This window comes from Fukomys damarensis, unplaced genomic scaffold, assembly GCF_012274545.1.
Source record: "Fukomys damarensis isolate Sample0158 unplaced genomic scaffold, DMR_v1.0_HiC HiC_scaffold_26, whole genome shotgun sequence".
Classification (NCBI taxonomy): Eukaryota; Metazoa; Chordata; class Mammalia; order Rodentia; family Bathyergidae; genus Fukomys; species Fukomys damarensis.
The window spans coordinates 33,944,402-33,963,506 of NW_022900938.1; the positions used below are offsets into that span (position 1 = coordinate 33,944,402).

General features: G+C 37.8%; 1 protein-coding gene across 2 annotated transcripts in view; it reads left to right on the plus strand.

Annotated features, from left to right (window-relative positions):
• The window catches only part of Itgb6 (integrin subunit beta 6), an 80,920-nt gene that overhangs the window by 38,213 nt on the left and 23,602 nt on the right, over positions 1-19,105 (plus strand). For both annotated transcript variants that reach the window (XM_010606818.2, XM_010606819.2), the window contains 4 exons: positions 6,160-6,249; positions 11,081-11,215; positions 11,417-11,834; positions 16,740-16,962. In XM_010606818.2, the coding sequence (XP_010605120.1) occupies positions 6,160-6,249; positions 11,081-11,215; positions 11,417-11,834; positions 16,740-16,962 (866 nt within the window). The remainder of the gene's footprint in view (positions 1-6,159; positions 6,250-11,080; positions 11,216-11,416; positions 11,835-16,739; positions 16,963-19,105) is intronic.

Sequence of the window (19,105 nt, forward strand, 5' to 3'; positions counted from 1 at the left end):
CCATTTTTGAATCGGGTCTTTATATTTGGGGGGACTGATTGTTTTGAGTTCTTTATATATCCTTGATAATAGTCCTTTGTCTGAGGAACAGCTGGTAAAAATTTTTTCCCACATTGTAGATTGTCTCTTAGTTCTGCTGATGGTTTCTTTTGAAGTACAGAAGCTTTTTAGTAAGATGAGATTCCAGTTGTTGATTCTATCTGCTAGTTCCCGTCATACTGAGGATTTGTTCATAGTCTTTTCCTATGCCATTGTCTTCCAGAGTTCTGCCTAACTTACCTTCCAGCAAGTTTAATGTTTCTGTTTTAATATTTAGATCTTTAATGCATTTGGATTTTAATTTAGTGCATGGTGAAAGATAAGGGTCTAATTTTAATCTGTGGCAGGTTGACATCCAGTTGTTCCAACACCATTTATTAAAGAGGCGCTCTTTCCTCCACTGAGGATGGTCAGCTCCTTTGTCAAAGATGAGGTAGCTGAGTACATCTGGGTTTTTTTTGTGTGTGTGTCTTCCAGTCTGTTCCACTGATCCTCAGGCCTGTTTCTTTGCCAGTATCATGCTGTTTTTATCACGTGGCTTTGTAGTATAGTTTCAAATTGGGAATTGTTATACTTGGTGCCATGTGTCTATTGCCTAAAATGGCTTTTTCTATTCTAGATCTCTTATGGTTCCAAATGAATTTTTGGATTCTTTTCTCTAGTTCTGTGAAATATAGTGTTGGAATTTCAATTGGCATTGCATTGAATGTATATAGAATTTTGGTATTATGGCCATTTTCACTGTGTTGATTCTTTCTACCGAGGAGCAGGGGATATCTTTCAATTTTTTTATATCCTCTTCAATTTCTTTTTTCAGAGTGCTGTAGTTTTCAGTGTAGAGATCTTTTGCTTCTTTTGTTAGATTGATTCCTAGGTACTTCATTTTTTTGGATGCTATTGTAGAAGGAATTTTTTCCCTTATTTCTCTCTCAGTGAGTCTGTTATTTGTGTATAAGAAGGCTATTGATTTTTGGGTATTCACCTTGTATCCAGATACTCTACTGAATCTGTCAATTAAGTCTAGAAGTCTTTTGGTGGAGTTTTTTGGGTCTTCAATGTAGAGTATCATATCATCAGCAAATAATGACAGTTTAACTTCTTCCTTTCCTATTGTTATTGCTAAAATTTCTTTCTCTTGTCTAATTGCTGTGGCTAATGTTTCCAGAACTATATTGAAGAGGAGTGGTGATAATGGGCATCCTTGTCTTGTTCCTGATTTTAACATGAAGGTTTTCAGTTTAAGGATCATGCATTTTTTTAAAAAATCTAAAACATCACTATCAAAATCACTTAGGTTTTCTCTGATCTTCTAGGGATTTTATGGCTCTACATTATAAATTAGGCAACAATGCATATTGAGTTAATATTTGTGGAAAATATAAGGTGTGTGTCTAGATTCTTTTTATATTTTTGGCATGTGGATGTCCAACTGCTTCAGTAGCTTTTGTTGAAAATACTATTTTTACTGCACTGTGGTGGCTGTGCTTCTTCATCAACAATCAGTTGATTATATTTATGTATGTCTATTTCTCAGCTCTGAATTCTGTTCTTTTAACCATCTTTTTATTTTTTTATTTTTTGTCAAAACCACATTGTCTTGATTACTCTAACTTTAGAGTAAGTCTTGAAGTCAAGTAGGACCAGTCTCCCAACTGTTTTTTTCCTTCAGTATTGTTACCCAAAGTTCATATGAGGCCTTAAAAATGTCTCCCCTGAATTCTATAGCAATAAACGTCAAAATAACGGTTATGCTGTGACGGGGAGGAGTAATAACTGGGAAGTAGTACAGAAGGATTTTAGGAAGCTGACCGTGTTTGGTTGCTTGCCCTTCATGATGGTTACTCTTGCTCATTCACTTTTTAACTTACTACTTGAACACTACATATGTGTATTGTGCTGCCATTAAAGTTTCAGAGAGCAAGAGCATAGACAAGAGCTACTGACAAAAGGATACAAAGAGATGACAAGAAAACTTTGAAAGGTTAGAAATATTAATGAGCGGATTATACAACATCATGAGTTCTGAGTCTATACAAGCCAATCATTTAGTGAATGAATTTTATCTTTTTTTATCAGTATGTATCTGTGATACATAATAATTACATTCACATTGAGGAAATGGTACATATACATAGCACATCATTTTCACTTCCCTTTCCCTGCTGATCTTTCCTCTACCTCCTTTCCCAGATCGCTTCTCATCCTTAAAGTCTACTTTCCTAATTATCTATCTCTCTTTATTTTGCTCTCAAATTATTGATAGTTTGGGTTTTTCATATTAATGAAACCATGTGATTTTAACCTCCTGTGTCTGATTTATTTCACTTAGTATTATGATTTCAAGATCCATCCATTTTCCCACAAATGATGCCAATTTATCCTTCTTTATGGTTGAGTACTACACTATTTTAAACTTTACTATATATTCTTTATTCATTCATTTGGTGATGGACTATTGGTCACTTACATAATTTAGCTATGGTGCCGCTATAAACATACATTTAGTAAGTATATTTAAGTGCATAAACATTGATGCGAGTTGCTAATATATTAAAAACAAATAAGGCTAATCTTATGTCATTGCTGAGTATAAAGCCAAGTAGTGTTATTAGTAATATATTAGTGAGGCTTCATAGGCAGGGTTACATAAGCACAAAGCCTAAAGAGATATGGCTGGTTGCTCTAGTTGGTTTTACATTTTTTAAAAAGTGCTTCTAGGTGGTGTGTGGCAAGTTGATTTTGGATTCCTCATGCTCTACTGAGGGTTATGAATATTGTGGTCTCTATAAAATGATGGCTAGTGAGCTCTGAGAAGGTAAGGAGTCATTGAGACCACAGCCAAAATTTCACTGGAGGGGAAGATACTGGTCCAGGATAGACTCACCACCCTATCTGAGGCAGAACTCCAAAAAGGTGCCCAGCAAAGATACAGTTAACACTGAACATGGACCAAGAAGCCAGCCAGACTCTGAGGGGATATCCAACAGGAGATGCAGTCAAATCAGGAATGGAGGTCATGTCAGGAGCTGTCCCTTTTAGGGTGAGAACACCAAGACATTACCAAAAGCACGAGAGGGTCACCAAGGGTCCCAGCCAGAATCTCTGAAGAGAAAGCCTACCAACAGCCTGTCCACAGTAACCAAGAAGCAGTTGTGCGGCTAACCACATGTCCCTCTTCCCGGAGCTGACCAAAAGTGCACACCTGACAGCTGGTTCTGATAATTAGACCCTGCGGAGCCCAGAGAGTGCCAGTGTGAAGTCAGGTGCTGTATTCTGTCTCCTCTGATGCCTATCCACTAAATGGCCCCTGTCCACTTCTAATTCTCTATCCTTGACAAGGAGGAGAATTTCAGGGAGCAAATGCCAACTTTGGACGAATAAGAAATATTTTTTGAGATGGGGATGGAGTAAAATCAGAGTGACTGAGAAGAGCAACCTAGGGAACTCCTGGGTGGCATAGCAGAGAAGGTAGAAAACCTGTAAGTAGGATAATCTACAGAAAAAATAATAGAGATTTCAAGCCCAAGCATAGGAATCTACATTTTTAATCAGCTCAAGCAACATCATGTTTACAGAATTCACCATTTCTAATATCCAAGTATCATCTTTCAGAGCCACAGTACTATAATTCATCACATCCAGGCATGCAAAATCCCCCTTTTTCTAACATTAAGCATGTTTATTCATGAAGATTTATAATAGCACCTTAGGACTTTAATGAAAGGAAGGCATTTGATACATGATGTTTATAGTAATCATAATAATACCAGATTTAAGGTATAATTTTTACAGTGTTCTCCCACAAAGCCAAATTGTCCATGTCTTTAGTTAATCATTTGAAATGCTTGGGGAGGATCAGGATCCAAAATTAATTAATAGTTTTCTTCTCCACAATTGTCAGCATTATCACTGGTTACTGCTGCTTCCAGCTTCTTTGCAGTCTTGTTCTGTTGGCAATCAGCAAATGCCATTAAAGTTAGCTACTTGTTCTAATAGCCAAATGCCAAATGTCAAACCACACGTGGGATCATACTTATGCTTTAGGAAGTCAATGGGTTCAGCTTTGTTAGCCAAGAATTAACTCCAAATCTGGAGACTCCTTCGAATAGTGCTTGCAGAAAATTCCCATGACCTTGCCTCCTTGGACATACTAGGGAGTTCAAGGATGGCAGTTTTCATGCAAAGCTAAGAGCCTTGAAATTCTTTTTCAAAGTATCTAAACCTTTCTTTGTTGACCTCTAAAGGTTCTGTCTGCCTCTCTTCTGGGATCAGTCAAATTTACACACATTCCAGCTCCACTTGAGTGGACTTCAAGTCCCTATTTAGGCATTTGCTATTAACCACAGGTCTCATGCTTCACAGCCTTTTGTGACATGTGTTTATTTGAAGAGGTAAGCTGATGAAGCAGTGCCTTCCTGCTATTTTATAAGTTCTGCCTGACTCGGGAGACTAGTAGAGGGCCCTCTGCCAACACGCAGTAATGTGGGGCATGGACCAAGGTGAAGAATGTTACCTGGATGACTGCCTGTGGCCCCCTCAATTTTAAAATGCAGTGTCAAAACACAGCCACATCTGAAACACTTAAGAGTTCAGATTTCCAAGAACTTCAGACATGAACACTGAAGTGGAACATTACAAAACCCACAAATCAAAACCAAAGCTCATTTTCCCCAGACATGTAAAATAGAAAGCTTGAACTTACACAGACATCCACATCTAGCAAGTACCCAGTACGTCCCACCTGCCTTTGTGTTCTAACATCACCCTGCCTCCATTTGTTCCTCTCATTCATTCCCATTGTCTGGTTTATGGACTTATTATCACTATCATAATTACAGATAGTTATTAATTCTAATTCCATTTTAGTGCACTTTCTAAACCACTTAACTCTTTAGAATAAGATATCATATTTATATTATGTGGGTGCAATATGAGATATCCTAAATCGATCAAAGCTTGCTTACTCTTTTCTGTATACAATTTCAATAACTCAGTCTTCTGATTTCACTGCACACAGTAGCATAAAAGACCACAGCTGACAGAAAAAGTGTTATCTGTGTGGCACAGAATATTAAGCTTACTAACTAGATGTTGTTGCATCAAATAAATTAGTAAATGAGTCATCTAAGATACCAAGAGTTTAACAAGGAGAAGGTAGAAATTATTTTAAAACAAAGACAAGAATCAAAACAGCAACCAGGGCCTACACAGTGTAGGTGCAACCTCTTCATGGGTTGTGAAAGTCTTTGCTACATATGGAATGATTGATAAGTATAACTCTATCCCTTTAAAAAGCAATTGGTTTGTTCTTATGAGTCTTTAAAACAGTGTGTATCACACACTTTGGAAAGCTTTTCATTTGAAAATAATAAACTTTTAAAAGATAAAATGTAAGAGAGAAGTAATATGCAGCTTTCTGGAAATTTCACTTTTTTGTAATGCCTTGTCCCCTAGTCAGGCTTGATACCTGGTACTATATGTTCTCAGAGGAAGGAAGCAACAGAAGCAGAATATTCAGACCAGTTAGGACTATGTTCTGACTCATATGATCATATATAGTGGGAGCACTGCTAATTGAACCCTGGACTACGCTGATACCTCTAGTGGACAGCTCATTACCAGTAGTAGAAAAGGGAGAGTTAACAGCAGCTGTACAATAATACATCCCAAGAAATTGTTCACTAAGACCTCCAAACCAAATGACTTTCAGAACAACCCAGTTCCCTCATTGCCAAATCTCGGTTTCTGCAATGTTAACAAAAAGAGAAGGAATTTCCTAAATTCATGCTCAGAAGTTTTTGGGCAAACAGTGCTTTAGGAATGGAAGACACTAGTTAAATGTTATCTTTTGAGACTTGAATCCTGTCATAATATAAATCACAGCCCTAGACCACAAATCCTAGATTTCCCCAAAGCAATTCTGGGCAGTCTGTTTCCCACTCGAGTTCAGTAAGCAGCACAACGTAGGTGTTACACTGTCAGGGAAACCTCCATTTATTATCAGGAGCCTGTTTCCCCCCACCAGTTAAATAGAGGATCACAACCAATAAGCTTAACCTCCACATTTAACATTTCTCCCTTACAGGGAGCAAAGATTAACTCAGTCTTGTGTGTTTACAGAATTATGCAAAACTTATTCCTGGAACCACAGTGGGGCTGCTCCACAAGGACTCTGGAAACATCCTCCAGTTGATCATCTCAGCTTATGAAGTATGTATGATACTTTATGGAAAGTTGACTACTTTGGTATTCAAAAACTGATGTGTTTTAAGCCCATGATATGCCCTCTTATTTGTTAGTAGAGACAGTGCTTAAGACAATCTCTCTGCATTAAGTAGCCAAAATATAAATGTTGTTTACTTCATTTGCAGATCTTCTTCCTGAAAGGTGGAGCAGCAGGTAAAAAGTCAAAAACCTGATCCTAGAGTTCAAACAGCAGCACTATCCCCAGCAAAATTTTAATCTGACTGAAGACTCTATGAGTCATATGATTAAGCTCTCCTCTGAAAAAAATTCAGTGTAAATTTCCAGTGAGTAACAGAATTATGTGGAGAACCAATCCCATAGGTTTAATGAGATGAGATCATAACACCAAGCACACCACGTTTTAGGTTCCCTACTTTAGGGGACCAGGAAATTTCCATTTGTTTAATGAGTACTTATGTAATTTTTGGCCTTGACTTCATGAATTAGTACTAAGGGCAGAATTCCTCCCTTAAATTAAGATACATACCCACAGAGTTGCTGTTTTCTTTTTGTTGTTCTCATTTTCTAACTACATTGGGCAACAATGGATAGCCAATTGTGAACTCTTCTATATTTTGGTTCCTAAATATCATTCTCCTTTCTTGACTTTATTTACAAATACACACACACACACACACACACACACACACACAAAGATGTAGACGTAACTCTAAATTAGGAAATTGGGATAGGCATGAAAAAAGTAAATTCTTAGAGAGCAATAAAGCTCTAGAATTTGCTCTAAACAGCATTTACATAATGACAAATGAGTAAAATTGTCCTAATGTGTAATGTTTGAAAATTGCAAATCAGTGACCCATACGCAGTCACACTTAGCATATGCTGCACTGGTGACCTCTAAATAAATAACTCACCAGAAGCATCTGGGAAACTTTTTTTTTTTAAAAAAAGATGTGCTCAGATTCTTTTCATATACATCTCTGGAGAAGTTTAAGGGAAGGGAGAGATACATGCTTTGAAAAAAAAAAAAACTCTTCCTGTGGTTTTGACACCATCCTACCAATTTTGAAATTCACTTGAAGGAGGAAAAGCAAGATACTCAAATACTCTAAGTATTCTCAAATACTTTATTTACTCAAAGAACTAAATACAGATGTATCTATCAAAATAATAAGAGGGCAATTTCTCTCGCTGATGATCCTTAGAAATTTCATTTTGCTTAGTTCACTTCAAAAATTAATCACATTATCTCAAACTTGAAATTCTTCCAGGCAGGAAAAATTGTCAAAAAAACACTATTTAAAAAAAAAAAAAAAGCCAGGTGTGATGGCCCACGCCTTTAATCCCAGCACTCAGGAGGCTGAAGCAAGAGGATCACTGTGAGTTCAAGACCAGCCTGGGCTACATAGTGAGTTCCAGGTCAATCTCAATTACATAGTAAGACCCTGTCTCAAAAAAAAAAAAAAAATCTTCCTTCTTGTGCAATAAAGTTTTAGTGTGTAGAATCAAATAGAATCACAAATGAAGACTTTACTGAATTATAACACATTCCATTTTTTTTTACAACAATATTCTTAACATTGTTGGCTACTAACATCTAAAGAAATCAGACAAATGGGAAAATACTGATTGTTGAAACTATTTCCTTTTTGCAGTCTGACAGCCCCATCCATGACCCTGCTTCTTCTGTCAAAGGTTCCATCTCACTTTATGGTCCCAAATCATTCACATAACTTACAAGGCAGTTGAAATCATAGCATTAAACATTTGAATTGTATCTTGTGTCCTTGTTTTACTGTCTCAAAAATATCAAGACACATCTATTATTCTTCTACTAAACAGTTTTTCTCTGTGCAACATTATGATTCACAGAGTAAAGTATGCAGTAGGTTATAGCACTGATTCAAAGTGGTTTTTTTACTCTTGTTATTTTTTTGTTTGTTTGTATTTTGAGACAGGGTCTCACTACGTAGTTGAGACTGACCTGGAACTCACTATGTAACCCAGGCTGGTCTCAAACTCACAGAGATCCTCCTGCCTCCCAAGTGCTGGGATTACAGGCATGGATCACCATGCCCGGCTTACTCTTGTTATTTTTAAATGTATTCTTAAAAGACTTAAAATATAGGGATCTGCACATTGAATTTTTTCTTCAGAATTAAAAGAAAGACATGGAAGGAAAGGGAATATATGGAGAGAACACATAAAATACTTCTAAATGACTTCTAGTAGAGCAGAGGAAATTTGTGTCTACATTTGTGGCTACAAACATCAGCTGAGTATTTTACAGCGCCATGTGGATTGTTAATTCTTGATATAAAAATCTTAAATACTTGATGTGCACTCATCTGACCATAAGTTCCTTCCATAACCAAATAATAAAAGCTACTAGACCTTCTCCACCCTTGGTGGGAGTGTAGACTGGTGCAACCACTGTGGAAATCAGTGTGGCAATTCCTCAAAAAACTAGGATTAGAGGTCCCATTTGACCCAGCTATTCCACTTCTGGGTATATTCCTGAAAGAATTAAAAGCATCATACCACAGTGATACATGAGTACCCATGTTAATAGTGACACAATTTATAATAGCTAAATCTTGGAAACAGCCCAAATGCCCATCAATTGGTGATTGTAGAAAATAGATAATTTTTGTTTTTTTTGTTTTTTAAAAAATAAAATGGAGTATTACTCAGCCATAAAGAAAGACAAACTAGAGACATTTATGGATGCATAGAGAGGCCATACTCTTAAGTGAAATAAATAGGACACGTGTAAATACTGAATTGTTTCTCTGGTGTGAGAAACTGAAAATGTAAACGAGGACCAAAATGTATAATAGATACTGTGAAATTGGAAGAAAATGTTCAAAGGGGAAGAGGAACTAAGGGCATGGGGAGAAAAGAAAGAAAAAAATGAAGGAAAAATAGAAACAAAGTTTATGTAAAAAGGGAGAAGTGGAGGGCTTGAGGGGAGGGAAAGGGAATGGGAAAAAATATGAACCAAGGTAAGTCATGTACAGGTACAAATTCCCAATGCTGAATGTGATCATAATGCATACCTAAAATACACCAATAAACTTAATAAATAAAAAATATGACATAAGACAAATAAATAAATAAATGGTACTAGAAATAGCAATGGACCCAAGGGTAAACTCTTCTATTAGGATTTAAACTGTAAGAAAAAAATCCATCTGGTTTGTTTTTTTCCCTGACTCATATGAGATGCTCCATAAATAAATTAATGAAGTGATGAAAAATAGAAGTTAACATGGATGTCCTTTCCCTGGGAAATTTGCATTCAAATATTCCTGGTTAAATTTGCAATATGATATTCAATTATAGCAATGCTGAGATTGCCTTCATTTAGTTTAGATTATGTCACTCAATGACCTCATTATTGCTGTCACCTGCAGACACTTCCCTCATTTCTCATTTTGCTCCTGACTCACTCTGCCACTTCTCCAACACTGCTTCTGTCTTAATTCTTGATGAATTCAGTAGAAGCAGAATTTGGAGAAGGAAGGGTCATCATACTACACAGCTGGAAAATTATAGTTCAGGAAAATTTGAAGCTGAATATGCTTTTGTAAATGTCAGCAGTGAAATTAGTGCAAGGACTCAAAGCCTTTTAAGTGATTTGTACAATAACTCAATTCATAATATTTTAAAATTTATTTTTATTATTGTATATGGAGGAGTGAACCCAGGCCATTTATGCTAGGCAAGCTCTCTACCACTGAGCTACAACCCCAACCCCATTCTAGTTAGGTTTTTTATTATTTGGCTTTGTCCCCCCAGATACAGACTTATGATGTAAGTGAAAAAAAAATAGAAAACATAGGGTGACAAGTTTGAGAGCAGAAATTTGATCTTTTCCTGTACCTGACCCTACATTTAATGAGCAATAGGTACTCAATAAATTCCAATGATGATCTGAAGGCACTGTTTCCCCCTACATTTTGACACCTGTGAAATTTGGATCCATCTTGTAGTTAATGGTATCTTGCAACCGCTGCATGTCAGGCAGCAATCAGGATAGTTTTCACTGACAATTGTGATCACCATTTCAACTTGTTAAATGCATTGTGGCTCCTAGAAGTTCTAAGTTTAACTGCCATTTTTTTAAAAGCATCTTCAAAAAGTTTACACCATGACTCGACATTGAGATGAAAAGTTATTATGTATGCAGAAATGTACCAAAACAGAACAGCAGGGTGTAAATTTGATATCAGTGAAGCAAATATTCATCCTTAGAGGAATGGCTGCAATTCTGTGTTCTTTAAAAAGCAACAACCAGCTGCTTCATAGGACCTAGGAAATAATGACACCTACAACTAAAGAAAGCTGTTGTTATATTATGTTAGCAATACATAAGCAAAAGAATTGCCTTTTATAAGCCAAACTGTGCAACTTGGGGTAGGAGAATTTGCCAAATCCTTCAGAATGATGAAATGCTTTTCAGAGCAAAGACAGCTGATATCTATCATATATATTATTGTGTTGAACCACCCTAGGTATTTGATCACAGGTTAATTGTTATAATAGTGTATCTTATAATTAAGGCCTGAGGTTAGATACAATATGAAATACACACACACACACACACACACACACACACACACACACACACACACACACACACACACACACACACACACACACACACACACACACACACATTGATTGTCTTCTTGCTTAATGATATGGATAATTTCTTTTAGACCCGATTTAATTTTATTCATATGTAGTCTAGTGAACATGATTCAGTTTCTCCTTCTGGCCTTAAGTTTTCTGTTGTGTCTTCGTTTAACTCTTCTTGTCTTCTCTAAAGGAACTGCGGTCTGAGGTGGAGCTGGAAGTATTAGGAGACACAGAGGGACTCAACCTCTCCTTCACAGCTGTCTGTAGTAATGGTACCCTACTCCCACACCAAAAGAAATGCTTGCACATGAAAGTGGGAGAAACCGTAAGTAGGTGGCCAGCAGACTGGCTGAAAAGTATTTGGATGGGTAGCAATTAGCTTAGCTCATTGAAACTGGATTTCTTCCAAGAATTGCAGAGACTTCCTTATACACTTTTTTAGCAAAGCTGATTTCCCCACAGCCCTGTTTCGCCTCCTGCAGGTTGGTGAATGGAGGAAGCAGATAATGAGTATTTTCTTTTCCAGGCTTCATTCAATGTGACTATGAGTATACCAAACTGTGAGAGAAAAAGCAGGCACATTGTCATAAAGCCTGTGGGACTGGGGGACACCCTGGAACTCCTTGTCAGCCCAGAATGCAGCTGCAACTGTCAGAAAGAAGTGGAAGTGAACAGCTCCAAATGCCACGATGGGAACGGATCCTTCCAGTGTGGGGTGTGCACCTGTAACCCCGGCCACATGGGCCCTCACTGCGAGTGTGGCGAGGACACACTGAGCACAGATTCCTGCAAAGAGACCCCTGACAGTCCGTCGTGCAGTGGAAGGGGTGACTGCTACTGTGGGCAGTGCATCTGTCACTTGTCTCCCTATGGAAACATTTATGGACCTTACTGCCAGTGTGACGATTTCTCCTGTGTGAGACACAAAGGGCTACTCTGTGGAGGTAGGCTTCATCCAGCTCCATCTTACACTACAGCTGTTAAACTATCAGGAAGCACCTTTGCCTCTTTTGTCCCTTCCTTGTTTTCCTTGGGAATAGTAGGTGCTCAGTAAATATTTGCTGATTAACTCAGTGGGTTATACCAAGCCTAAATTTGGGATTAGTGAATCTTCTCTTGACTTTTTTTCTGGCTTTAATATTCACTTAGAGTAAGATATCTGCCAACTGAACTTAGATTTCTATTATTATTTAACTGAGAGCAAATAGGTAAAAGATGGAAATGCCTTCTCTCTAGTTATCACCCCAATATTCAAAACTGCCTGTAATCTGAACTTCATTAGATAATGGAATTTTCTAGACTTTTCCAGACATTTCTAGATCAAGCTGCTAAGTCTGATTCAACTCCTAAAAGCCTACTACTTTGCAAAAATAAAAAATAAAAATATACTACTCAAGACAAGGAGCACAGAAATACTAAGCAGATTTTCATAACTTTTGCTTATTCCTCAAATACTTATTAAACAGCATGTGACAGATACTAGGTTTAGTTGTGAGTCTAGTAAAGATGGGTAAGGACATATGTGAGGAAGCCTACAAAAAAAGAAAAAGAAAAAGAAAATTGTTTCCAGTTTCTTGAGAAATTTGAGAAAAGTTTAAAATAAAAATAGTTATACTTGCAAAAATCTCTCATTACATATAACATGACTGTTATAAATCACTCCAACATATATACACATCTAGTTAAGTATAATCTACTCAGACAAGAGTTATAAATATGTTAATATCTTTTAAAATTATCTAAATGTGTACTACAACTGAAATACTAACTGGCTGCTGCATTTAAGATCTAATGTCTTGGTTTCTCACAGCATGCGGCAAGAAGTCAGCCAAAGGCGATCACCACATCCCAGAAAAAAATATATTTGGTGGAATCTCACACTGCATTTCTAATGCAAGTGTTTTAAAACATACGTGTTCAAAACTTTTGACTTTATTTTAAAATCCTGCATGCAACCTACTCTAATAGTGACACTAACTCCATCTGTATTTCACCCTTTACATCCCGGATCAGAGGGATCCAGGAGGGGAATCACTCAGCTGTGCCCAGCAGCACGCATTCCTTGATTGTCTTTCCTTGTATTTGTATGCAGAGGAAACAGAAATAAAATCAGAAAGAGCTGACTTGATCTGTGTTTTGTAGACAGGAAGTCCTGACAAAGCACCTCTTTTAATCAGTTACAAAAATTTTATTTAGAAAACACAATGATTTCTTCAGCTGGATGTTGAAAACTTCACCAATGCCAGTTTCCTTCACACTGTGGAGTACTTTGTGATCTTCAACCACTGCTCTTTCATCTATTTTGATTTTTAGTAACATCACAAAAGATGTTATTTTATCATTTATTTCCTTTATAAGGTGTACTAAAAGTAAACACAATTACTCAAATTCAACAAATATTTGTGGAGTATCTACTATGTGCCAGGTTTGTGCTTGATGCAGGAATGAAAACTGTGCCTAGCATTGCCAGACTGTTGCAGCTGGTGCTGCTACTGTGATTTTTCAAAGCAGAACAAATCTGCCACAGCTTTACAACTTGTGTCATCTCATTTATTTTACCACTAATGTGCTTGGCAATGTGCTGCTTTCTGAAGAGCTATTATCACAATGTTCTTTTTTCACGCAACTTCTTTCATCCATCTATAATACTCAAAGATAGAGGGCACCATTGATTTTTTTTTTTGACCAAATTCCATTAGTGTCTTATATTTTGATTCTAAGAGACTGGAGACAGTAACAGGCAAATGGCATTAGAGAACAAACTTCCTGTCATTATGTACTTATAGTTATTTGTCATGGCTTCCAGAAAGATCTATCTATCTGAAAAGAGCCTGGTAACAACTTTGTTATCGTCTTGCCTCTACGTGTGGGTAATAAAAACGGGTAGTTGTTGTTGTTGTTTCTGTTGTTAAACAGGTACTTTAGACAAGTTGGTTGCTTGAGGATATCAATTAGCAATTTTGGAGACCATGCTGTCCGTTCTGACCATCAGAGATGAGGGTTTCTAAATTCTGAAAGGAGCGTGGTGTGGCTTTGTTGAGATGCTTCTTTTTTTACTGCTCTAGGAAGAGTTTTCTGAATTTCTGCCAAGTAATTCTTACAGGCAATGGTACCCTCAGGCAGACTCATTTGGAGATAAATATTTCATTTAATAATATTTATAGGTCATATTAATTTTTCAGAATGTATTATAATTTAAAAATATCTTCCTGTCCTGAATATAAGCCCTCTTGCTGATGAAGAAACAAAAGATATTATAGCTCTTAAGATCACTTACACATAGAAATTTTGGCTCAAATTACTTAACTATTCTTAGTTTTGAATTTATTAGTAGAGTTATGAATTACATAGGTAATGGAATAGAATTGGAATATGTTTTAACATCACAAATCCAGATAAAGTTTACTTCAACTTTCATCAGAGAAGAATGTGCCTTTAGTTTATATACATATATGTATACATATAGAAAATGTATAAACATGTACAAACATGTATACACTCAATTACACACACACACACATACACACACACACACACACCAGGAGCAATCAGAATTCAACTTTGAAACTTTTATGATTATTTTTTCAGTGATTTTTGTCCACTCAGGACATTAAGTCAAGGACGCTGTTAGCTACCCTTAGTTCTTTAGGCCCACTCATGAAGACAGAAAAATAGCTAGTTACTAGATTAAGGTTTGTAAGAGAAAACCTTTGTGCTACAGTGAACTTGGCAGTGTGTCCTACAAGCAAAAGAATGAATCACTTGTGATTTTGTTTTACATCCACTTTATTTTCAGTAAAAGTATAGGAATTTTAATACTGAGGAATAATTTTGCTTATAAATTCTACTAGATGTCTTGAAGAATAATGCTAATAACTAGTGCTTACATAGTGCAGAGTTGTGGGCCAGGTCTTGGTATAAGCACTGTTACAGACTGTAATAGATAACCCTCAGTTTTGCTGGAAAAGCAAAACTTTTTGGTGCAAAGTGCTTAGGTGCACAATTCTTTTTCTGAAGAAAAATATCACTTATGAGAATTTGTAAATAAATGTTATTTGTTTGAAATATCAAATGCCTGTTTTAGTACCTTGAGCATGGCAGGCGCACAAAGGTATTACAGAAAGGAACAAAATCCCACCCTCCTAAACAGCTTATCATTTTGGAGCGGGCCTTGCTCTCTGTCATGCAGCCAGATCCAGGAAGGGCTTTGCAGCATTAGGATGAGCTGCTGGTCCGCAGCAAGTGTCCAGGTGCCTCCTCACTGAAGCTGTGTTCACGCCAGGATTCTGCAGCATCACCGTCGTTGCCCTCTAAGGCTTCTCAGTCTGTCTCAGGAGAATCCTCTTCCTTGACCACATTTTAAGTGTTGATAGTCTCCAGAGCTTTCCTCCCTACCTGCTTACCCTGGAAGACCTGATCCACCATCACAGTGTCCTGCTGGATCCAAACCCCAAACTTCAGGCTCATCTATAGATTTTCAACCACCTAGGATGTTAACTAGGAGAGACAAAAGTGAATTCACTGTCTTCCATAACCAAAGATAATTTCCTCATCTGCTTCAGAACCATTTATTCACTCAAAAGTTGAGCATGACAGGCATTGAGTATATGGCAGGGAACATGAGCTGGCTTTATTCCAGTGGAAAGCTCGGCAATGGGGAGGATTCCATCCCTACCTTTCTGCCCTCACACGGCACCTCACACCCGTCACACATGCCCTGAGCACTCCATCCTTGAAATGTGTGTCCTTTTACCTTTTCCCACTGATGTTGCAGTAGTTCAGGCCCCTGCCTGTGAAGGGCCTCTCAACTGGTTTCCCTGTCACTACTGTGATCTCTCTATACTGATGCCAGGATATTTCTAGACACATATCCAACTGTCCGGGCCCATCCCCTACTTAAAATTCTGAAACCTTCAGGAAGAAGTTCCTACTTAAAGCCCACCACACTTCTCGTGACCTGACTTCTGCCATTTTATTGACCTTTCCATCTTCTCTACTGCCGTATCTGTGCTGGATCTCTATCCATACGGAACTAAGCAGGTCACATGATTCGGTACTTCTATCATTTGCCTATGTCTTTTCTGTGCCCGAAATGCACATAACCCTCTTTTTCTTCTCTCTGCTATCTTTATCTTCCAAATTCAACCCAAGCATCACTACCTCCGGAAATCTTCCCAGATCTCCAGTGTAATTTGGGAACTTTCCTCCTGTGAACACAAACTTATCATACTATATTACTTTTAGTAGGAATAATATTCATTTTCCATTCTTTTATACTAGATTATAAATTCACTGACCTTGTTTTACTTAATTCTGCATCTTTATGGCTAAAATAATCTTTGGCATATAGTGCATGCTCAATTAAAGTTTGTTAAATAATGACTTTGTTGAGTACTCACTGTATGCCTTTGGGACAAATAATTGGTGAATGCAAAATAGATTTAGGTACATTATCTCCCCTGATCACAACTATTGGAAGTAGACTGTGTTCTTTGTTTTATAGATGAGGCTTTCATGTTCATTCATCTTGAGGGATATAGCAGAGTGGATATTAACAGGGACTACATGTTTCTGTAGTTTATGGCATATTAATTAAAACCAGATATACTACAAACACATACTCACCAAGCACCTACTTAACCATTACAAGCTTATCTGGATTATCTCATTTCATTTGGTTATTAAAGTTGTAGGTGATCAAGTGCATCTTCAGTTAGGAGACCAATCAGTAAATATATTCAATTACATCCTTTTGCTGATGTTTTAAAGCAAAGAGAAAAGATGCCCCCACCCCTACAAAAACTGCAGGTGGTTTTGGCCTTAGGCAGCCTTGAGCGTGTGTTTTACAGATAACGGCGACTGTGAGTGTGGTGAGTGCGTGTGCAGGAGTGGCTGGACTGGCGAGTACTGCAACTGCACAACCAGCACGGACCTGTGCGTCTCCGAAGACGGCTTGCTCTGCAGCGGGCGAGGGGACTGCGTGTGCGGCGAGTGTGTCTGCACGGACCCTGGAGCCTCAGGAGCCACCTGTGAACGATGTCCTACCTGTAGTGACCCCTGTAACTCTAAACGGTAATGTGTCCTCTCTCTTTAGTCCCTTTTGTGGATAGGATTTCTGGTGATCAGAGTTCTAATGATATTTTGGAAATTCAGACCTCAGATTGTCTTTGCTGGGTTCAGTCTCCCGGCATCCGCGAAAGCACACAGACCCCATCAGGGCCCTGTGATCCTTGGGCTGGAACATCAGTCTCCCTTTTGCCTGTTTCGGGTTCTGATTATCCAGAATCACAATGTCACATTTCTGCCCGGACAGCCTGGGAAAGTTCAGCTGATGTCCCACACTGATAGCATTAGATGGCCAGAGGGTACAATAGCAGCCACACAGAAGAAGGTCCTGGAGGTGTTCTGCTGACACCCACCCTGCAGTCAGTGCCTTTTCAGTGGAAACAGACAAGCCTCTTTCTTATACAAAGGATATGGTCTAACCTTCCCATCCATTTCTATCCATAAACTGTTGGAGGCAGAGGTAGAAAGATGATCTTATCATTCAGTTCCCTCCTTCTTTATCACCCTGCAGCCTTTGGTGCCTTTTTGTGGTTGTTATAATACACATCTACTGTGTATTGTACTTTTTATGTCATGAAAACAATAATAACCTACCAAAACCCACATTTTCTTATTTACTGGAAAGAAAACTATTTGTTTGGTTAGCAGCTAACATCCTCATGGAACTGGAGCAAAATTTGTTGGTCAAATGAAGAAAGTACCCAAGATGACTGCTATGAAATTGCAGTGAATCAAAGGCATCAAAAACTTAAGCTGTTCATATTTTCATTAACCTTGATACTCAAAATGATAACATTTACATTTCTGATGGAAACAGAAAGACAAAATCAATTTCTCATTCAGTGATTACTCACCATTCAGCTGTCAAAATGTCTCTGTCACTGTCCCTGGCAAACTAAGACTTCTGCCAGAAGTATGGGGACATGATCAAAATTATTTGTGTAGAATCAAATGTAAAGTTTCCTTTCAGGATATTGCCTTTATTGTTTTTCTATTTCATCTCTTCTGTAAACATGATTCAGTCTTAAATCTGATTTGTAAGATATAGAAATTAAATCAAAGAAATTAAAATTTGCAAATCAGACAGATCTCCTTAATATTTGGTAGTTTTGAGGTGAGTCCATTCCTCCATTTATTTGTGATGTATTCACTTATCAGATAGGAACTTTAATGGTCTTAGACTATGGACTTGCAGTAGTGAGGGCTGAAACAGCTATAGGTTTCTACCTTCGCAGGTGCCGAGAGTCTAATGGGAAAGTTCTTTAAAGTAACTAAAGTGGTATTTGGACTGCCACTTACAAAAGGGGATGGAAAAGACGCTATGCAACTATGTGGCACAGATAGAGCCAGAAGTCTACTGTCATAGCCATCAGTAAGACATACTAAGGAGCTTTTAGGGGTTGCAACCCTCTCCACTAGGCCCCCACCAAACCACTTCATCAGATCCATAATTTAGATACATGCGATATACTTGCAAAGCAAAGGAAACTTCACAGCAAGACCCCTATTCCCATTTGGCATAGGTTGCTGCTCTCAAGCTCTGCCTGCAGGGAAATTTTGTGGCTTCCATGGCAAGGGAAAGACTCATCCTCCAGAGTCAGGGAAGGTTTGCCTAAGGAGGTACAGCTTCAGCTGAGACTGATGAGCCATGGGTGGGCTGTGTTTCAAGCACTTAGAAGAGTACATGTTTCCATGGCTCCCTGGGAACAAGAAGTAGCACACCATGTTGGTCCTCACAGTAAGAAAGCTGTGCTGCTTTGCCTTAATCCAACCCAATCTATCTGCAGAATGATCTGCAGTGCAAAATAAACTCAGGGTCTAAATTTTACTTTACTTCTTTAAGATATCTTAATTTCTTTATGTTCTAGGGAATACATTTTTTCCATAAGTAGAAATCTTTTCTTACAAAGCCTAAATTAATGAGTATCCAGACTCTAATCCTAAGCTTTTAAAAATACTCCTATGAACTCTTGGACTTACTCGAAAGTCTAACGGAAAAGTGAATTTTTAACATAATCACATATGACATGTATGAAGAAGGCTAATTATTCTGAGAATTCCAGTTGAGATATAGCTCACTTCTGTTAAGAAATTCAAAATGTTGACCAATCTCTAATAACATTTGTGAGCATAATAATCTCTCCCTAGA